The sequence below is a fragment of the Ceratotherium simum genome, chromosome X (genome assembly GCF_057802395.1).
Source record: "Ceratotherium simum simum isolate JZ-2026a chromosome X, ASM5780239v1, whole genome shotgun sequence".
Lineage (NCBI taxonomy): Eukaryota > Metazoa > Chordata > Mammalia > Perissodactyla > Rhinocerotidae > Ceratotherium > Ceratotherium simum.
Window position 1 is genome coordinate 70,118,376 of NC_141940.1, and position 23,424 is coordinate 70,141,799.

At 34.0% G+C, this 23,424-nt stretch overlaps 1 protein-coding gene across 2 annotated transcripts in view; it reads left to right on the top strand.

The window, feature by feature from the left end:
• The window catches only part of ABCB7 (ATP binding cassette subfamily B member 7), a 125,487-nt gene extending 103,152 nt beyond the window's left edge, over positions 1–22,335 (top strand). For both annotated transcript variants that reach the window (XM_004442186.3, XM_087426646.1), the window contains 12 exons: positions 47–179; positions 1,663–1,931; positions 2,854–2,942; positions 3,034–3,121; positions 3,997–4,171; positions 5,086–5,243; positions 5,801–5,964; positions 6,123–6,252; positions 9,298–9,469; positions 12,186–12,289; positions 14,339–14,446; positions 20,718–22,335. In XM_004442186.3, coding sequence (XP_004442243.1) covers positions 47–179; positions 1,663–1,931; positions 2,854–2,942; positions 3,034–3,121; positions 3,997–4,171; positions 5,086–5,243; positions 5,801–5,964; positions 6,123–6,252; positions 9,298–9,469; positions 12,186–12,289; positions 14,339–14,446; positions 20,718–20,933 — 1,806 coding nt within the window. In that variant the 3' untranslated portion in view covers positions 20,934–22,335. The remainder of the gene's footprint in view (positions 1–46; positions 180–1,662; positions 1,932–2,853; positions 2,943–3,033; positions 3,122–3,996; positions 4,172–5,085; positions 5,244–5,800; positions 5,965–6,122; positions 6,253–9,297; positions 9,470–12,185; positions 12,290–14,338; positions 14,447–20,717) is intronic.
• Positions 22,336–23,424: the final 1,089 nt, after the last annotated feature.

Genomic DNA, 23,424 nt, shown 5'->3' on the forward strand with positions numbered 1-23,424 from the left:
AAATATATTATATATGGTGGGTAATTGCTGCTTTTGTGTTTTTTAGGCCATGAATATTGTGGTTCCCTTCATGTTTAAATATGCTGTAGACAGCCTCAACCAGATGTCAGGAAACATGCTGAACCTGAGTGATGCACCAAATACAGTTGCAACCATGGCAACGGCAGTTCTGATTGGCTGTATGTGTGATTCTTTAATCTGTTTACAGGTGTTGACTTTCTTCTAGAGGGTTTTATCATATTTGAGCAGATGACCTTTTCACCACAAACACAACTTAGCATTTTGGATGTTTATCGTTTTATGTGAGATTTTTTTTTGATATGTCGTTTTTTAAAGTTCTTTTATGATATACTTTTCCAAAAATTCTGTAATAACAGTCTCATTTTCCAAGTCCTAGAAAACAATAACATGAAATAAAACATTAAATTCATAACAACCACTTCTAATAGTTAGGCTCCTTATAAAATACCTTTGCAGTCAGATTAGTTATTTTATTACTCTTGTTGTTAGCTGTTAAATAGGAAATATCTAAATAATGATATACATGCATTGATGCTTTATTAAATTGTATTCAATAGCTATGACACAGATCTACAATTTGAAGAACGGAATATGATGCCTTGTGTCCCCATGCATTAGAAAGGACACTTTATGAGACTAAGGAGACTTGAGTTGGGGTATGCTTTAGTCAAGGCACTTGACTTTTCAGGATCTCAATTTTATCATTTGTTATTTGGGGGAATTGAATTAGAGCAGAAAACCTCCACAGATACTGTACATTTATCCACAATAAGGCCATATGGACTGCAGTTTTTTATTTTTTATTTTTTTTTATTTATTTTTTTTAAATTTTTTGTTTATTGCAGTAACATTGGTTTATAACATTGTAAAAGTTTCAGGTGTACATCATTATACTTCTATTTCTGCATAGATTACATCATGTTCACCACCAAAATACTAATTACAACCCATCACCACACACATGTACCAAATTATCCCTTTCACCCTCCTCCCTCCCCCCTTCCTCTCTGGTAACCACCAATCCAATCTCTGTCCCTATGTGTTTGTTTATTGTTGTTATTATCTACTACTTAATGAAGGAAATCATACGGTATTTGACCTTCTCCCTCTGACTTATTTCACTTTGCATTATACCCTCAATGTCCATCCATGTTGTCACAAATGGCTGGATTTCATCATTTCTTATGGCTGAGTAGTATTCCATTGTGTATATATACCACAGCTTCTTTATCCATTCGTCCCTTGATGGGCACTTAGGTTGCTTCCAAGTCTTGGCTATTGTGAATAACGCTGCAATGAACACAGGGGTGCATGTACCTTTGCAAATTGGTGTTTTCAAGTTCTTTGGATAAATACCCAACAGTGGAATAGCTGGATCATATGGACTGCTGTTTTTTAAAACTGTTTAGTTGGAAAAAATCTTTCAACATCTGGAATCTATAGGGGAAAACAACGCTGAAAGGGATCCATGGTGGAAAGATTGGTAGTCACTAGGCTAGACGCTTTCTAGGTTTCTTTTAGTGTAAGTCTTCCATGATATATTTATTCATTATACAAACATTTTCTGAGCCCTCACCGGTTTTACACTCCTATGATTCTAATGTTTTTACACCCCATTTTTTCTCTTGAATGTGTTGTTAGATGGTGTATCAAGAGCTGGAGCTGCCTTTTTTAATGAAGTTCGAAATGCAGTATTTGGCAAGGTAGCCCAAAATTCAATCCGAAGAATAGCCAAAAATGTCTTTCTCCATCTTCATAACCTGGATCTGGCTTTCCACCTGAGCAGACAGACAGGAGCTTTATCAAAGGCTATTGACAGAGGGACAAGGGGTATCAGTTTTGTCCTGAGTGCTTTAGTATTTAATCTTCTTCCCATCATGTTTGAGGTGACTCTTGTCAGTGGTGTTTTGGTAAGTAAAACATTTTTCATAACAAGCTTTTATCTTCCATTCTCATTAGTAGCTATTTAGTACTTCAAGCTGTTGTGCTATTGCATGTCCATGGTTTGAGAGCAAAATTCCATGGTGCCAGAGGGATTATGCCATTCTTTTTTTTTTTTTTTTAAGATTATCACTTTATTTTATTTTATTTTTTTGTGAGTAAGATCAGCCCTGTGCTAACATCTGCCGATCCTCCTCTTTTTTTGCTGAGGAAGACTGGCCCTGGGCTAACATCCGTGCCCATCTTCCTCCACTTTATATGGGACGCTGCCACAGCATGGCTTGCCAAGCAGTGCGTCGGTGCGCGCCCAGGGTCCGAACCAGCGAACCCCGGGCCGCCGCAGCGGAGTGAGCGCACTTAACCGCTTGTGCCACCGGGCTGGCCCCAATATGCCATTCTTTTAATTATTTTGCCACAAGCTTCAAAGAACTGTCCAAATTCTTTCTCATGTTGTTATTGTAAAGAGCAATTCAGTTCTATACATAGAGCCATTTAGTGCTTGCAATTTTTTTGTTAGCAGAGATTTTTGTGTATGACTTTGGACTAGTGTGCTCAGATTATCTAGGTTTCTATTCACCACTCATAAAATTTTAGGCAATTTCATATTTTATAATTAAAAGTGTATATATATTTTTTTATTCCTCTTAAGGCTTATTGTACTATTTTTATCATCATCATTTGACAGTGGTATCAATGTGGCAAGTGCAGTTTGGCTTTTTTCCCTTGTTACTTAAAGTAGATTTTCTAAGGTATTTGAGAAATTATTCGTTTATACAACTTCCACCAACATATTTTTTATTAAAATATTTTGACTGAGATTTGCTGTTGTATAATAAAAACTATTTGGCAAGGACAATGACTGTTTCTCATTTCTTCTTTTGCCTTCTCCAGTATTACAGATGTGGTGCCCAGTTTGCATTGGTGACTCTTGGGACACTTGGTGCGTACACAGCATTCACAGTTGCCGTCACACGGTGGAGGTAGGTATTCTCCAGAGGCCAGTCAAGGTTTAGAGATTAATTATGCTTTTATAGCAAACATTTCATGCCTATGCAAATCTTTGTCTTACAGAACTAGATTTAGAATAGAAATGAACAAAGCGGATAATGATGCAGGTAATGCTGCCATAGACTCGCTGCTGAATTATGAAACTGTGAAGGTAATGTGTTTAATTATACTTTCCTCTGCCTTTAACACTGCACTAAGATTTGTTCTGCCATTTAATTTAATAGGTGCTGTAAGTTAGAGCTTCAGATTAGGATAAGATCTCTAGGTGTGATGGAATAATAGTTCTTTATTGTTATTCTTTTGTTTAGAAATTGCCCTTTCTTTCCACCTCAGTTTTTGTATGGCATCATCAGAATTTTACCTTCTGAAATAATTTATAAGTGATAAAAGTACAGTTAGCATCTTGACTCAGAATGAACACTAAGCTAATCAAAATGGCATGTAAGTTCTTGATTCTCCCTCAGTGCCTAGCATAGTGCTTTTGATTAATTTTTCATTTATCCGTTCATTTTTTCATTTAACAAATATTACTGAATGCCTCCTGTGTGCAAAGCATTATGCTAAGTCCTGTAGTGGGGGAGGGTGGTAAAAAAATGATTAATATTTAATCCTCGCCCTCCCAGAATTTGCTAATCTACTGGGAGAGTTAAAGTAAGTATGCAGATGACTATACAAGAAGGCATAATGTGGTGGGGGCAATGAGAACTGTCAATTCAGAGTCTCAGGGGATCAAGGGAATGCTTTGTGAAGGAAGTGGCATTGATGGCTTTTTTAGATCTGAGTTTAAATTAACTAGGCATTCAGTAAATGTTTGTGGGATGAATTTTATGAACTTTTCAAATACAGTCCATTATGGAGAACTGTAGGAGTGCCACAATCGAATATATTGAAAGTCAGTTTTTAAAATGGAGTATGCAGTACAAAATTGTATCCATACATGAAGTCTGATGAAGAGGATACTCATCACTGAAGAGAATAAATTCCAATTATACTTGTATGTAGTTACTATTTTTGTATATTTCGTAGTATTTTAATAATGAAAACTATGAAGCACAAAGATATGATGGATTTTTGAAGACATATGAGACTGCTTCATTGAAAAGTACCTCTACTCTGGCTATGCTGAACTTCGGTCAAAGTGCTATTTTCAGTGTTGGTTTAACAGCTATAATGGTGCTTGCCAGTCAGGGAATTGTGGCAGGTAATGGATCTGCAGTTTTCACATTTATAGATGTTTTATTTAACCTTTATAAATAAAGATTAATGAAAGGAATGTGTATATTAGTCTTAATTATAAAGCATATTCAATAAGGTGCTTTAACATCCTTGGAGTACTTTCCTTTTTGTATCAGAATGTGTTTTCTTGTTTTTTGATAATGTTGTTTTACTTCCTTTTGTTTAACACTACAAGTGTAGCACTAGCTCTCTCATTGATTGAGATTACTGTTTATACATTTTGTAGGGCTACAACCTGATTCTTTCAGGAGTAACTTTTTTTTAACATCTAATAAAAACAATGTAATTAGTTTAGTTTTTAGTCCAAAGGACTAAAATGCAAGCAATCTTTTTTTAGAATTACTAGTAATCTTTTAATCTTTCTATTAGTTTTTCATTTGCAGAACATTTCAAAAGTAAATAATGTCTCTGCCTCTTTTCTGTAACTTGCATGCTCAGTTAGGATTCATTCATTCACTGTGACCTTAATACTTGGTTTATCATTCCCAATCATGATACATTTGCTCCAATTTTTTAGTATATACTCTTTTTTAAAATTTCTATTTTACATTCCAAAGAAACTTGCTAGTGTCTTAGGAAGAAAGGAGAGATTTTTAGCCTTCTATTTCTATCCTCACTGAAATCATTTTTTTTTTGTATATAATGTGTAGTGTATACGTGAGCTTTTCCTGTTTGATTTAGCATATATCAAGTTCCGTGTATTCCCAAATCATGGATTAAAATGCGTTGAAATTTGAGTAGGCCTAAGAGTCACTGATTATGTACATTTTGAACTGTATTCCAGAGTAATAGACTATAAACTTCTCTTTCTTAAACTGGAAACGTTCATAACATCTAAAATATCCTTTTTTTTTTTTCTTTTGCCAACTGCATATTAAGGTACCCTTACTGTTGGAGATCTAGTAATGGTGAATGGACTGCTTTTTCAGCTTTCATTACCCCTTAACTTTCTGGGAACTGTATATAGAGAAACTAGACAAGCACTCATAGATATGAACACCTTGTTTACTCTACTCAAGGTAGACACCCGAATTAAAGTAAGTAATCTATTTAGTACCTTTTTAGAAGCATGTGAGCATCATCCCATTAATAGGATTATTTTAGGGGAATATTTTTACATCACCATGTTAGCAAACCAATTTCTTTTTTGCAGGAATTGGGACTATCATGTGTATTAAGAGGTTGTTATAGCTTTTACTTATTGTTTAGAAACCTTACAATGTTAGCAAAGAATATTATACATAGAAGCTAAATTTGGCTAACTTGAATTATTTGTACTTGCACTTGATTTACTTTTGCTAATAATGATATAAAATGTGTGATTCCCTCTCCTCACATCCTCGACCTCCTTATTCCCCTGCCCACCATCCCCCAACAACCCCCCCAAAAATATTACCCAGAAATCAAAGCATTCAGGTTAGTGAGAAGTGAAAAAACAAATCTTTAAAAGCATTCTTGGAAGTGGTCTAACTCCACTTATAAACCTCCTCCTTCCCCATTATTTTCCTTTTTCTCTCCGTGAATTAGACAATTGTCTGCATAGCTGTACTCTAGGCAGTGTGTAAAGTGGCTTTTTTTTTCTCTTCCCTACTAGGACAAAGCGATGGTATCTCCCCTTCAGATCACACCACAGACAGCTACGGTGGCCTTTGATAATGTGCATTTTGAATACATTGAGGGGCAGAAAGTCCTTAGTGGAATATCTTTTGAAGTCCCTGCAGGAAAGAAAGTGGCCATTGTAGGAGGTAGTGGGTCAGGGTGGGTAATTTAGTTATTTTTAAAATTCTGCATCGTTGCTTGATGATTCCCAATGTAATATTTTTTCTTTATCATAAGAAAATGATTACTGTGGTTTAAAACAGGGGTTCCCTAATGCCAGTAGGAGCTAAATAACTTTTCCTTGTCTCCAATTTCAGGAAAAGCACAATAGTGAGGCTGTTGTTTCGCTTCTACGAGCCTCAAAAGGGTAACATTTACCTTGCTGGTCAAAATATACAAGATGTGAGTCTGGAAAGCCTTCGGAAGGCAGTGGGAGTGGTACCTCAGGTATTTAAAAAAGGAAAAAACCTATTTGGGGGAAGATTTATTGGGTTGGTGGGTCTTTTACTAGAATAATTTGAATCCAAGGAGTCAATATATGCTAATTAAAGTGTTAGGCCCTGCAGGTCAAATTCTGTTACCAAAAAGACTTAAAAAACATGAGTGGAAAATCTGCATGATGGAAAGCTTTTTTAAGCCTTAGAAAGATAGTATAATATAGAGGAAAGAGCCCAGATTGGATTCAAACAGAACTGGATTCTAACCCCAGCTCTAACCTTTATAAGTTCTGTGGTCTTGGGCCTCAAGTTTCCTCATCTATAAAATAAGGATACCATTTCTCTTATAGGATAGAATTATTATGGATTAGAGATAATATGTGTAAAGCACCAAGTACAATGTCCATCACGTAAATGTTCAGTAAATGAAAACTATTATTGCAATTTTGAATCGTTTTTGACATAGTAAATTTATAAAAATTACAAAGCAGTTTGGCTGCTAACTTCAAGTTTGTATGCCTTGTTCACCACTAACCCCTCAGTATCAAGCACAGTGCCTGACCCATAGTAAGCATTTAACAAGTATTTGCTGAATGACTTTAGGGGGAAAAATAAATTCAGAGTAAGATCTGAGAAGACAAGAAGATAGCCTTATAGGATGTGAGTTTTTCTTATGGTGAAAGCCAATAGAGAGACCTGGGAATTAGTTGCAGCCTAGAATCAGAATCAAATCCCTGGAAGAACTGTAGAAAGGGATCAGACAGGGATATGTAGCTTGTAAAAAGTCCCCAAGTGATCTGACACATGCCACTGTATCCTGTCCTCCCTTTCACTGGGAATCCCAAATGTTAGTGTGCATGAAGTACCTAGGGAGATTATTGAAATTCCAACTCTCTTTCACGCACTTTAATTCTGGTTTAAGAGGGCAGTTTGGAGCCCAGAAACCTGCATTTTTAAATGTGCCTCCTAGGTGATTCTGATATAGATGATTTGTAGACTATATGTTGGGAAACACTGACCTAAACTGTGTATCAAGTGAACTGAATTCTGGGCTGTGCCTACTTAGGGCTCAGTGTCATCATCCTTGTAACTAGATTCCTGCCATTCTCTTGGGCTATGTAACAATTACCCTCGTCCTTTTGAAAAATAGAACATCTTATTCACTAAGGGAAAATATGTATGGTTAATAAACTAAAGAAAATGTGGTCATCCTCACTGGAGGTCTGAGCAATATAAATTAAATCAACAATGGGATACCATTTTTCACCTGTCAGATTGGCAAGGATTTTAAAATTCATAATATCTAGTTTGGGCAAGACTGTGTGAAATGGCCAGTCTGTTGTTTTGCCAGTGGAAGTATACATCTTTCCTGACAAGCAAATTGGTAGTATGTATCAAGAGCCTGAAAAATAGTCATGCCCTTTATTCCAATAATTCTGCCTCTAGGACGTTTTAGTAAGGAAATAAACAGATTTTTATATGCAAAGATGTTCATTACAGCATTATTTATAAGAGCAGAAGTTGTAAACAATATAAATATCCAACGATAAGTAAATGGTTAAATTATCATCATAGGATCAAATGTCATACAGCCATTTATAAATATTGTATTTGTAAAGAATATTGAGTATCATGGAAAAATACTCAGATAAAAAGTTTTTTGAAAAAGAAGATACAAAACGAAATATAATATCCCAATGTTATAATATTAAATGAATACATATAAGTAGAGAAAAGAGATAGGAGAAAATACACCAAAATGTTAATAGTAGTTATTGCTGGATGGTGGGATAATGAATTATTTAATTAATTTTTATTTTACCTTTTTTTTCTATTTTTAAAGTTTCCAGTTAGCATTTGTTTGTTAACTTTTTTCTGAATATAAAATATTTAAAAAATAAGTATTTTCTCTTTATAGAACTTTAATCTCATTGGGTTTAAGTACCCTCTCAGTGCAAGAAAAATTTATGTTAATAGTAGGTATATAAATGATTAAAATAGTATTTTAAATAATATCTGAAACTATGGGGCTGATTATGATGTTGAAGAAGATCTTAATTAATTAGTATCCTGGTTAATGTGAACTAATAGTTGAAACTAGTACCTTTCAACCATTTGGAGACTGAAAGAAAAGTGGGAGATGGATGCTCACTTTAAGTAAACTAGCTTTAGTGTGCCATATCAGAATAAGTTGAAATATCAAATGAATGCGTGCAGTGAACTTTCTCCAAAAAAGAAATCTATGATGCATAAATTCTTTGTTTTCTTTAAGTCCAATTTAAAAGCTTCTAAGAAACATATGAAAACATATTCAACCTCATTAGTAATTAGGGAAATGCTAATTTAAACAAAAAGCACATTTTACTTCTAAAAGTAGCAATAACTAAACCTTATTAATATCAAGTTGCTGAGGATGGAGACCTGGCACCCTCATACAGTATTGGTTGGCATGTATATGTTGCAGCATTTTTTGGAAGACAATGGGTAATACTATCAAAGGATAAACATATGCTTACCTTTTAACTCATCAGTCTACTTCTAGGAATCCTTCTTACAGAAACACACAGGTGCATAAAGTCATATATACAATGATATTTTATCCCAGCATTGATTGTAGTAGCAAAAATTTGGAAACTACATTAATGTACATCATTAAAGTACAATAGAGGAATGGATAAATAAATTATGATACATCCTTAGTATCATACAACTGTTAAAAAGAATGAGGCAGGTTTCTCTTACTGACATGAACAATCTCCAGGATATGTTAAGTGAAAGAAGCAATTTGCAAAATAATATATATAGTATGGCCCCACTCGTGTTGGAAAAAACAGTATATGTTTAGGCATATAAATGCATCGAAAAAAGTCTGAAATGATACACAACAAATTGTTCATGGTGATTAGCTCTGGGAAGGGAAATGGGATTGCAGGGATGAGGGGGGTGATAAAAGGAGTTATCATGTTATCTTCTTATGCCTTTATGTCTTTACTCTTGTTTGAATTTTTTATAATGGACATACATATATATGTATGTATATATAAATCTACTCTAGGATGCTGTCCTCTTCCATAATACCATTTACTACAACCTCTTATATGGAAATATCAATGCTTCACCTGAGGAAGTATATGAAGTGGCAAAATTAGCTGGACTCCATGATGCAATTCTTCGAATGCCACATGGATATGACACCCAAGTAGGGGAACGAGGACTCAAGCTTTCAGGTAATCAAAGATTTTAGACCCACCCCCATTTGGATACTTCCTTCAAACTTTAATATGTCCAAGCCATTTTCTAAAAAATATAGTGACAAAGTACAAACCTAGTTCTCATCTGGTTGCTTTAGACAAGGTCCCCAGTGTCCTATCCATCACTGTAAACTGTTCAACATACTAGAAGTAACTGTTCTAAAGTCACACAAGTCTTTTTTTTCACTTGCAGCTGCAAATATTGTAAGTGCTTAATAGTAAGTTACTGATGTCTGCTCAGATTATTGTTAGCTTATTATCCATAATCCTAATATTAAAGGAAAGCCAAGATCATTATTCACCTGGGAAAGTAGTAAGAGTAGGGAGAAGTAATTCAACAGTAAATAGTGCATCTCATCATAATTTCCTAGATCATTATGGGATGTTATCAATACTTGAGACCTCCTTATGCTTGATATACTTAACTACTATATTTTCCTTACAGCCAACTTTATTTTTATGTCATTGGTTCAGTGGTAAAGTAAATTTTGGGGTTTGTACATTTCTATTTAAGTGTTTAATTATGATATTGCTAGATTTATTAATGAATTATCCTAAAATGACTGTGAATTTTTTGGAGGATCCATAAAAATGTTTCTTTGCCCCAAATTATGTGAATTCCGAAAGTATAACGATATCTAATGCCTGAAAGTATTAATGTAACTCATACAAACATACTATATCCTTTACATTTATTCTTTATTGTAGCTTAGTTTGGGGAGGAAATGTATAGACTATGGATGGGGGTAAGGCAAAAAGAGAATGAAGAATACTCTGCATGAACTTGAATGAATCCCCATTCCTCCTCTTTACACACTGGCTTCATTTATTCATAACATTGATTAGGTATAGACTGTGTGCAAGCTACTCTGCTAAATTATTTGAGATTTTAAAAGGTGAAACATAAATGGACCTGCTCTCAAGGAATTTGCAGTCTATTAGACTGTTTTGATACAGGTTTAGAAAATGTTAAGCAAAGATTATTTTCAAGTGAAGTTGGTTTGTAGTAGTTATTTGGTCATTACCTGGTAGTATAAGATGCCTGCATCATTCCATTCTACCTTTATACTTTACCATTGCTCTTAATAGGAGTAGTTTCCAATTAACTAACCCACCCCCAGATTATTTGTCCATTTGGGTAATTCTAGAGATCCCCAGTTCATCACATAGCATAGACTAGCCCTCTCAACACATGACTTTGCATCAGATAGCTATGCTGCATTCCATTTTCCATTTTTTCCCTCTCTGCATGCCTTTGGGGGTAGGAATGGCTAAAGAAATTTTATTCTTACCTAATACCCATTGCCTTATAACCAGACCTCTAAAACGAGCAATTATTATTTAACATCTATGCTAATAATTATGATAGAGAACAAACAAATGTTTCTTCTCCAAGTTCCAAATTCTATCGAATAGAATTGAAACTGGGTTGGTTTCCACTTGAAATTTGGGAGGTATGTCAAAACTAGTTCTTCCTCTGAGTATCTGCTTCTTGTAGGAGCTTTCTGCTGCTGAGTTGCTAGGTGGGTAAGCAGATAGTTCTGGCGTGGTGCCTGCTTTGATAGGAGAATTTGATCTTATGAAATGGGGAGGAGTGTGAATAGCATGAACATGAAGTTATTCACTAATAGACATAAGGAGTCCCCTTTATATGTTGAAGATAATAATTGCAGAGCAAATAAAAATGAAATACTTGGTGTACCAGATAATCAACAGATGGAGCTTGTTTCCTGAAGAGGTTACCGAAGCTGAAAAATGTAAGTTTTTTCAGACTTTTATAAGTTAATGGATAATGGACAAGAAAAGAAGCCAAAAGGGGCATATTCATCAAAGAACCATCTTCTATACTTCCAACCATAGTTCTATGTAAGATTGATGACCTTAGACCTACAAAAGTCCTAGAGAAGAAACAGATTACTTTATTTTCACTAGAGTGTATTTAGGAATAAATGTGGGCTTGCACATTGTGATAGGAAGAGCATTGGACTGGGAGTTTGCCAGGTCTAGTCGAGAGTCTGCTGGAACTTGCTTTGTTACCTAGAGCAAATCACTTAACCTTTCTGGGCCTCTGTTTCCTTTCTGTTTTAAAATTGTACTATGCTAGAGATCTATAGCAAATAACTAAGGTGAAATAAGGGGTATCTAGAATGTACCCTTAACACTGAAAAGTACTGTGAAAATAGCTTTCTGTTAAAAAAAAATCCTTGAGTATACTGGCTGAATACTTTTTTATGTTAAGAGATAAATTTAGATATTTATAGTTACATGTCTGTAAGTTTTCAGGTTTCAGATACTGAATTTATTTTTGGCTTTGTTGATTCTCTAATATTGAAATTTTTGTGAATTGCTATTCATTGGGAAGTAATATAAAGTACATATAAAGTAACATATGTAATGAGCATATTTCTGGTGAGAAGAATAATTGTGGAATCAAAGTTGTTACCTCCCCTCCTCATTCTTTTTGCCTGCCATGAAGTGAGAAGCCAGATTTACATTTATGTTCCAGGGAATATAATTTGTCAAAGGATGTTATCTATGAACTTAGACTCTTACAATTGAGTAAAATGAACAGTGGTCAGGAGTAGAGGTAAATGTTGAAGGTATTACTTGATGGTTGTAATCAATGAAAATACTAAAAACATAAAGTATGTCTTTATTTATCCTTTCTTAAACTAAAATTTTTCTTTACCAGGAGGAGAAAAGCAAAGAGTAGCAATTGCAAGAGCCATTTTGAAGGACCCCCCAGTCATTCTCTATGATGAAGCCACTTCATCATTAGATTCAATTACTGAAGAGGTAAATGATGATGAAAATACAAAGCTCTTCAATTCCCAGTGCTTAACTTTTCTCCCTGAAAGTTTCAGTAAAATGGTTACATTCTTCTGTATTTTGAATGAACTTCAATTGGGGGTACCATAGAGCAAAATACCTAGCCCTTTTTTCCCCATATAGCAAGTGATAATAGTAAGAATGCCAGGTTGCATTGAACTATCGCATTGTTAAGTCCATTTGCAAACATGTCTCCTTTTGGAACTGTGTGACATCTTATGCTCTTGTTGTATTACCCTTGCATTTTATAGAGCTGTAGGAATTGCCTCATCTGCTGACAAAAGGAAGAAGGTTTTAGTCTTTTTGCTGTTGCCACTGAACACTCATTAAAACAGATCGTGTAAATGATTGTGACACAATACATACCAGAAAGCCGTTCATTTATCATGGAGCAGCTTACTGAGGTGCAAGTCAGGCACACACAGCCTGCAGTGCTGCTGTCAATCTATATTCATTTCACAAGTATTGTGAAACACCAAAATGTTGTGACACTGAAGTCATGGTACTACCCAGCAACTACATTAGACTTCATAACAACATGTTTGCATTAAATACAAAAGTCTTAACAGCAGTGATAACTTCATGAGCAAATCCCCTTAATCTAGAACTCAAAATAGACAGATGTGATTTGTCAGTTGCCTCCATTCACCTATGTTTTACTTGACTATAAGTAAAAATCTAGTATTGAAGGAGAGGCCTAATTTTGGCTTTACAGCATGTATAACATAATATTTGCATATGGAATTAAATTTCAGAGCATATTATTTGATCTGCCATATGTTTAAAACAGTTTAATTTCTAAGTGAATTGTTTAGCATGAGAATTTGTTATATTTAAAGGGAACCTTACACAGGACCAGACCCCATTCACAGGCAGGGTAGGAATCTGGTTACAAGAACTTTTATATACCTAAAACTATGTCATCCACATTTACCACAAATTAAAAGTCCTAACAGTCATTATTTGAGTTACATAGCTTTAATATCTCATAGAGCGTTAAGAGCTAGCAGAGACCCTCCCTGAAGGGAATGAATTACCAGAAGATTTGGTATATTTTAATGGACCTTTTTAAAAAGTCTAGGGCACTCGGTAGGATGTCAGAGTTTAAGTTCTTGAGGGTAAGGAAGAGGAGTCCCCAAAAATATATTTTTTCTCAGAATTGGCCTTGCACTTGGTTTTCAGTCTGCCCTTGTAAAATTTAAGGTCTTCTTTTCCTGGGTAACAATCTACTCTTAACATTTTATTCCTTTAATAAACACAGTGTTTAGAAATATCTCTAGGAAGCCATTGTCCCCATTCCCCTACACTGCTCTTTCCATCTAGCTAGCTGTACTTACACCCAGGTTTCCAAGTATAGCTGAATATATAGACAGCTCTCATACTTTACAGGCGGTAAACAAAAATGTACTTTCCGGAATGCATTAAGAAGTCAGAATGCTTTTGAATATGAAGTTTCCTCAAGTTAAACATACAGTTTAGTCTTTAGTCTTTAAACATAACTTTAGTCTTTGTCACCCTTTCTCTCCTCTGAGTTTGAACTAAGGAAAAACAAATGCTCGTATACACTTTGAGTCTCCTATCTCTTGATTTTTTGAATTTCTCTGCATCCTATCACTTGAGTACCTCCTCATTTTATTTTTGCTCTCATTGGGCAGATAAACATCATATCTGGCTATGCTCCTGATATCACTGGATTCATCATTATTATTTGTTTGTCTTTAAGTATAGAAAATATCTACCTCCTCCAGACTATAATTTAAAGAAGTGTTACCTATCTTAAAGATAATATTTTCCATGATAATATGGTCATATTTGCCTTCTCTTTTTGATCAATTTTCTCCTCCTCTTAGTGATTAGATTAGGTCAAATATTTGGTAGTAGTATAAGGTTTATATAATACAAAATTAATTGGCATTTTATATGTGCCTTTAAGAAATGTATGGTTATTTTAATTTATATGTATCAAATAGATAAATATTTTTTTCCTTCCCACTCTTCTTGTTGTCAAACTTGCAGACGATTCTTGGTGCCATGAGGGATGCGGTCAAACACAGAACTTCTATTTTCATTGCACACAGATTATCAACAGTGGTTGATGCAGATGAAATCATTGTCTTGGACCAGGTAAGAGATTTAACTTTTAAGTTTAGTATTTGAAGAATATTGGCAATTGTTACAAACACAAGCAACTTAAATATTGTTTCTAAAGAAATAAACAGGATTTGTGTTCTTTGAATGAGATTGAATCCTGATAGGATTCCATTTTTACCTCCTTTTGATAGGAAATAATGCCACTTCCAAGCAGGAATAAACTGTATTAACTCACTCTTTATTAAAGTATTAAAAGCAAAGTTAGATCAGGAAAGCATTAAATCCTTATATGATAGAGGCAGATTTTAAAGGGTATATATATAAAATAATTTTTCTGCATTCATTTTTGCTCTGTACAGAATCTTTGCTCAATGTGTTTACTGTGTGTTCTATTTTCTTTTTTGTAATATTTGCACATACCCTTGATGTCTAAAAGAAAATTAGCATAAAATAAAGTGGTCAGTTTCAAACATGGCCATTTTTATTTTATATTTTTCCTCATGGGGAAAGTAAGAAAAAAGACAGCCTGCTTTATCTCTTCTGAGGAAATTACTATAAGAGTGTGCTGTCTAAATGTTCTGAACAAATCAGAGTACCACTATTGTGATTGGTAGATTTGAAAATTGTAATAGTTTTCCTTTTCTCCTCTCTGTGAGGACATCTTTTCCCCACCTCACACTACTTGATTATTTCTAACGTTGTTCAGTTTTTCACCTCCCATTCAGCCTTCTCTATGATTATTTTTCCTTTATGATATATAAACTTTCATTTCTTTATCATTTTGAAAGCGTGAGTACTGGGTGTTAAGAGAGAAGCAGCATTCTCACATACTTTCTATATTGAGTTATTGAGAGAGAATTTTTCACACCACTAAAATTTCTTATAGGGTGTTCAGTTCTGTGGTGTATATGTTACTTCCTTTACAAATTACCTGTACAGTTAAGACCCTAGGTCTTTTTGTTGGTTTGTTCATAAATGCTTACATTCATTAGATAATAAAGTGATTTTTTCATTATGATTGTACCAGAATTTCTTAAATGGGAAATTTTGTAAATATACTTTATTATGTCATTGATGCTCAAGAATCTGAAATGAAATCTGCTGTTTTGTGCTTTAAACTAAACTTTCTAATTGTATGTAGTCACGCACATAGAGCCTTTTCTTATAAATATAAAATGTTACAAGTACTTTAGCAGGCATGTGCTTAACTGCTTCATGCCATGAGGTTAACAGTAGCTATATAGTTATATCACAACATTGCCACTTGGGGTTTGGATTATAATTGAAACTAATTTATTAATGATCATAGCACCTGTCTCTGAAATCTCTCTATGTTTATAATTTGATGATTCTATAATTGCTAGATTATGAAGATCAGAGATTTTCATTTTCTGGTGAAACTAATGTGACCTCATGTGTTCTGTCAGCAGTTTCTTGTAGTATTAAGGTTAAATCTACATAAGAAATAAGAGTTCCCAAGGCCCTTTCTCACCCCTTGAAGCCTGGTGATTACCCCTTCCCAGCCTTGGCAAAAGGCTTGAGGTTTATGTGTCCATAAATTGTGTCAGAGAGGCTCTGGACACAAGAAAACTACCAAGCACATTAACAAAGAGGGGCAGGATTAACTGGAAATCAAATCATAGAGAAGAATAAGACCAGAGACTCTCTTTTGCCACTGGCTCCAAGAACTTTGACAACCAGTTGTTTATTTCTGTCACCACTCCTTCCCTCATCAGCAGATAATTGGAGAATTCCTCTCTGGAGAAAAAAAGTAGCTCCAGAAAAAAAGATATTCGTATTTGGATACCCCAACAAAATGACCAGATACCTACATGATCATCCTACAGTGAAACCCAACAGTTGAAAAGCCCACTTCCATGCACACAGAGCTTCTAGTCAGCTTTTTAATGCTCCATTCTTAAGTGTCAGTGGATAGTAAAGGAAGACCTCCAAAACAAGCAGAAAAAAGAAACTCAGTAGAAAATGTAGACAATGCAAAGAGCATAAGAAAACTTAAAAAATATAATTAATATCATCAAAAGTCATGGAAAATATAGCATTTCTAAAATAAGAACAAGTGCTGTTAAGAAAAAACATAAAGGAGACTTACATGGCATGAGTTCCAGGATATGTTGTTAAATGAAAGAAAGAAAGATGCAAAAGAGTATATAGTATGCTACCTTTTGCAAGGAGGATGGAGAGAAAAAGAACATATGTATTTTTACTTATTTTTGCAAAAAGAAACGCAGGGAGAATAAACTAGAAACTAAAGAAATTGGCTACCTACAGAGTTGGGATAGAAAAGGGGTAGAAGAGATAGGGGAGGGAACAAGACTTTCCTGATTATATTTTTTATATTATTTTGATTTTTGAACCATGCTAATGTTTTTATATATTCAAAAATTTAAAGATCAGCAAGAATGGGGAAACACAAAAATTGAATACAAACAAAAAGAAGTGAAGATAACTGCATAACAAATTGATAACATAACCATGCAGAAGAAAAATAGAATTAATTCAAGTAACTTTTGAATACATTACTCTGATTAATTACCCTTAGTGGAATATATTATAAGGACAAAAATAACTCAAAGAAAATTTGAACTCTGTTGTTGGTAGTAGTGTGGGAGTAGCTATTTTGTAGCTATTTTGAAACTATTTTGTGTCTATTGTAAGACTGGGCATATGAGTAAATATATTGATGTTGTTGGAAAACAGAGGTCTTACTTGGGAGAAGAAAGATAAAAATATGGAATGGGAGAAGAAGAGGAGGAACTGTATGATGTTATATTGGAACAGAATTATCAATATGAATTCATGATGGAAAAAAAAATTTCCTAACTCTGTTCAGTGGAAAGGCCTAGAAGCAACGAAATCCCGGGAGCAATGAGTATAACTAACACCTAGATCTTGGGCACTCTCCGTCACTAAAAATACTAAATACCATCCGTCACTAAAAGGAGCCAAGACTCCTTGGAGAAATGACTGATTCCAAATCTAGGGTAGGGAAACTAAGGAAGACATATCACAAGGACACAGGAACTATTTTGAATGGGTTCCCACTGGCCAAATGTGGGATAATTTGAACATCATAAAGAATAAGGATACTAATAAATTACAACACATTGAATAAAAAAACTAATCTATAATTCCATAATAATACTTTAAGAAAAGTTATCTTGGAGAACGGGAAAGCTCTTTTTTAAAAAGAATGCCAATTAACGCATGTAGAAGGAATGACAAATTTAGAAAATTACATTTTACAACCACCATTGTAATAATTGATTCAGGTAAGGATCATCATTGGTTGCTAAATCCGTATGGTGAAAAACTATTGGGGAATAGAATATTCACACAGTTCGAAAGTATAACCCATAGATAACTTATTAATTACAAAGAGAAAAAGTACCTTTAAAATAGAGAAATCTGGTAGACACTACCTTAACCTAGTGACCAAACTTAATTGTGGAGCAAATTGACATCATGTACCTCCTGATGTGATGTACTGAGGACACATCATTACCTATATTGCGTTTCTACCAAAAATGTTTAGCCTGGATCTAATAATCAGGAACCACTAGACAAATACAACTTGAAGGCATTCTTTAAAAAACAAGCCTGGACATTTTAGAATAAATGTCAATGTCACACACCCACACAGAGTAGTAAACTTACCAATTCAATGTATAGATCCTGATTGGATTCTGGATGGAAAAAATATATACAAAGGACATTATTGGGACAATTGATGAAATATGAACATAGACTAAAAGTTAGATAAATTTCTTGGGTGTGATATAGTTGTATTTCAGTTATGTAGGAGAATGTCCTTGTTTTTAGGAGATACAGGCTAATGAAATATTTTGGGGTGAAATGTAATGATGTCCACAAGTCATTCTCAAATGATTTAGCAAAAAAGAATGAAAAATTAGAGAGAGGATGAAGTAGGAGAAGGCAAATGTGGAAAAATTAACAGTTGCTAAACTAGGAGAAGCGTGTATAGGTGTTCATTGTTATTAATCTTGCAACATTTCAAAATTAAAAATGGGAGTGGTAAATAAATAAAGGAACAACCAGAGAACAAGAGATTATGGAAATGAAAAATGTCATTGCTGAAATAAAGTCAAGGAAATCTCCAAAGAGTAGAACAAAAAGAGAGAGAAAATAGACAAAAGATAAGAAAATTAGAGGATTAGCCTAAGAGATCCAACATCTGACTAGTTCTAGAAAGAGAGGATAGGAAAAAGGGGAGGAAATTATCAGAGAAATAATACCCCAAAATTGTCCAGAACTTCAGATCATGAGTTTCCTGATTGAAAGGGCCTACCAAGTACCCACCACAATGAATGGGAAGGAAATAAAAACACACCAAGTCACATTATCATAAAATTTCAGAGTTGAGGATAAAGAAAAGAACCTAGGGGCCAGCCCCATGGCCTAGTGGTTAAGTTCAGCACACTCCGCTTCGGCGGCCCAGGTTCACAGGTTCAGATCCCAGGCACAGACCTAAACCACTCATCAGCCATGCTGTGGCAGTGACCCGTACATAAAGTAGAGGGAAATTGGCACAAATGTTAGCTCAGGGCTAATCTTCCTCAAGCAAAAAAAGAGGAAGATTGGCAATGGATGTTAGCTGAGGGCGAATCTTCCTCAGCAAAAAAAAAAAAAAAAGAGAGAGAGAGAGAACCTAAAAGCTGTGAGAGGAATATCTCTAGGGTCTGGGGGCGGGGTAGAATTGAACTAATAGATTACCTAATGTAGTTCATTATGAAAAAAATAGTGTTCACACAAGTTTTATAATTCTAGAAAAAAGTTTAGAGAGAATTACCAATAGTGACATAAACTAAGCACATGATAAAACAAGGCAATTACTAAGTCCAAGAAGAATAAAAAATTATATGAGAAAATATCTATAAAATCCTAGTACCTACTTGGCTCAACAGGTAATACTTACATAGTCATAATAAGGTAAACACTGAATATTAACTTAAACAGTGGTGATATAACCAGTGTTATTAGGAGAATGAAGAATGAGACAGGAGGAATGTGGGATAGTATAATAGTATGAGAGTGCTAAATTTCAAATATATATATACACACACACACAAGTGTGCACGCACATGTATATACATGTATGTAAACACCAGAAGAAGTAGATATGAATTTGGGGAGTGGAAGGAGATACTCAAGAGTGGAGAAGGAGGAGGCAAAAGACTGTTCTTTTTGTTATAAGCTTTGTAATATTACTTGACTTTTTAAGGTATTTTTAAGGTATTTGTGCTTTAATACAAATAAAAATAATTTAAAATATATTTTATACATTTTTATTACTGGATAAATTATGTGTGATTTATTTCATTGGTGTTTCCACAAAAATAATTCCATTCTTTCTAATAGATTTTGATGAAGTTTTCATTGAGGATTTTATTTTGTTTGTTTTTGACAGTGGTAGATAGAAAAGTATAAAATATATAATCCATGGGGACTTCGGTGCCTATGACGTGGTCTACATATACCAAGGTTGAGGGCTACATTCTTCAAGATCCAGAGGAATTCAAATAGCTGAGCAAAATAGTTCTTTCTTAGACTGCCCAGCCAGCAATCAAGGGGGCAGCCTTCAATTAACCACTCAGAAGTGGGCACAGACAAATTTCAGTTATTTTGCTTAAGAGTATATCTGTAAAGGTCCTATCACCAGGAGTACCAGTAAAAGTGACAAAATTCCTTTTGTCTCCCAGCATATTTAACAGTAGCTGTCAAGAGACAAATTGTGGATAAGAGATTGGAATCTATACCAAATCTATGCAATGTCAAGTTTAATAGCTATTGTTAATAAGAATAACTATTGGAAGAAGTAAACTTTTCATGGAGACATCTTTTTTATTTCAAAATACACATAAGTATTTCAAGATATTATTTTTAAATCATTTAAATCCTTGTATAAATAACTGTTTTTGATTTAAACATTTACTGATTACAGAAAATATCACCTTTAAAAAATTTTCACCCTTTCTGCCCTTCAAAATGAAAAATAAAACATTAAAATTTTATTTCTTCTATGCAAAATGGTTTACGGTATATGGAATTTCAGAGATTTTTGTTTGTTCACTGGACTGATAGCTCTACGGTGAAGAAAACATTCCTACCTCGATTTTTCCCTCTTATACTGTGGATGAGAACTTGGGAGAGGTATTTTAATGAGTGCAAATCCTTCAACATATTTAGTTAGAAAATATTACATATTTTCAATTATTATGCTAGTTATATAATCTTTCTCTATGTTTCTCTTGTTTTTGCTTTTTAGGGTAAGATAGCTGAACGTGGTACCCACCAGGGTTTGCTTGCTAACTCTGGCAGTATCTATTCAGAAATGTGGCATACACAGAGCAGCCGTGTGCAGAACCATGTTTATCCCAAATGGGATGCAAAGAAAGAAAATGTGTCCAAAGAGGAGGAAAGGAAGAAACTACAAGAAGAAATTGTTAACAGTGTGAAGGGCTGTGGAAACTGTTCGTGCTAAGTCACATGAGACATTTTTTTCCTTTCTTTTTTTTTTTTTTTTTGACTACACATTTGCACTGAAGCAGAATTGTTTTATTAAAAGAAAATCATACATTCCCATTTTCTACAATCCTTCTTTTAGATAAGATTTATTTGAAAGGGGATTTGAATTTTACATCTTTCACAATCTCTTTAATGTATCTATATTTATCCCCAAATTATTTTCTTGTTACTGCCTTAGCTGTGCTCAAAGCATAATTTTTGTTACTATTTTGACTTTACTCCATTTCCATTTTTGAAGCCTGATAGCCGTTTGATATCCATAACCAAATGAATCAGATTGGTTTCCAAATTTTTGTAGTTTTTAAAAACTCCCTTATGCTGACAATTTAGATGGAAAGTGTCTGTTTCTTAAAATTAAAAAAAAGAAAGAAAAGAAGACAGTGTAGGTTCATTGTTTCTCCTCTCCACCCCCCCCATTGAAATAATTCAATGATAAATACGTATACTTACATTTTTAAAAGTATTTGCCACTATATACCTTTTGGAGGAAAAACCTTAATTCTCATGTTGGTATGTAGAATGTTCTTCATCACTAACCAACATTATAACTATTTTCTAGTGGTGGGAATTTTATTTTTCCACCAAAATGATGTATTGCTTTTGTTTTGGACCAAAATTTATATATTTCTTTTTAAAGACTTAAAAACCCTGATATAATTTGAAAGTTGCCATACTGGGAGTGATCTAAAAAGCTTAGGGAGTTAATTGTCTTTTCTATTTCCATCTTAAATGCACTGTTTTTACTATCTGAAGTTATACAAGGAAACAACTAAATGGGATATGTTCATGCACATGCTCACACATATGTATAAGGGAACATCCAATGCATTGTTAGTGACCTTTAGGTAAATAGGAGAGGATTACGTATGTATTCTCTTTAAATGATTAGGACTCTAATCTGTGTTGACACTTCAGAATTACTTTATTACAAGTTCTTCCCTTCTTTTTTCAGTAATTTAATGAGTTCCTTTAAGCTTGACATAACGAGGAGGAGCCCAAACAAAATAATCAAGTTTTGCCTGCTAGAAATAATAAAATGTTGGTATGTGTTCACTTAGAATGCTCCTCTCTTTTCCAATTTGAACTTGCTTTAATTTATTTGGTAGTAATCATTCAGTTTGAAAAACTTGGTATCTCATGATTGGCCACATAACTCTATATAATGAGGTTTTATTTCTCAGAAAATGTTTTAAAGTATTTATTGGTTTATGGTTTTAATGTGTTTTAAATGATAATTTGGTATGGGTGAGACTAATGTTTTTTTCTGTTTGGTTTTGTATTGTTGTCATTGGTAGGTGGATATCTAAACTTACCCAACTCGGGTGTCCAGTTTTGTTATATAAAGGCAATTTGATAAATAGCTTGAAGCTAGTATTTCACAGTCTTTGACACCAGAGTAAGTGATGCAGGATCTTGCTTTTGAAGTTGGAGTTAACACTAAGATGTATAATCAACTGCAAAATGTTTTTTTTTTCTTGGACATTTCTTACTGTGAAGCAATAGACATTACTGCTTTTCTGAGGAAAAAAAGGCACTTTGAATTAAATCAGCTGCATTACTAGAAATGTGGTTAGTCTAGATAGAAATTTTGCTTCTGTTGATTCTTTCTATACATTTCCAGTGATGCTGATGGAAAAGATTTCATTTACTTGCATAATCAAGCAGGTAAGAAGTAATATTCATTTTGAGTGTGAATAGTGGTATTCAAAGTAAGTGATTCTGTGATATGGGAAACATTTAGTCAAGGAAGGATAGGAATGGTTTTAGGGTGGGGATGATTTCCCCACTAAGAGAGTTGAAGCTATTTTCTTTTCATATGGTTGGAGGCGGTCTCTAGACCATTGGGTCGTTGTGGTCATTAACCAGTATTTTCAGCTAAGAAAAACTTAAATTACCTGAAAAACACAGTTATTGTAGGGGCTGTAACTAAGTCTTAAATATTTTTCTCTTAACTCTGTCATATTAAGGTGGTTCTATACAGTGAAATAATGGGCAAATCAAAATGAAAGATGATTCACTCAGAGGAAATGCCAAGAAAAGAGCATTTATTATAATGTACTAATTTTACATCATAATATTACATACTCACACAAAAGGATAAAGTATATAAATTTCTAAATCAGTGTTGCAACGTAATTTTTTTAATATATTAGGATGAATAAGCTATAGTTTTGAGACATGGGCTCTGAAAATGGAGCAAGATGATACAGTTTTATTTCTTATATCCCTTTATTTTAAAGATTGAAAATTTTACTTTCTTCCTAAGGGAATCCCAGTTTACAAAAATTAAATTGAAACCGAGGTAATTTGGGATCATAAAAACTGGGCCAGATGCCTTCCTGAAGGTTTTTAACATAGAAATATCTTGGTGAGCAGATGGGCTCATGTGGAAATTTTTGAACAGCTCAAGTCTGAGGGTCACTTGTAAGAATCAGAAAGAGGCCTTA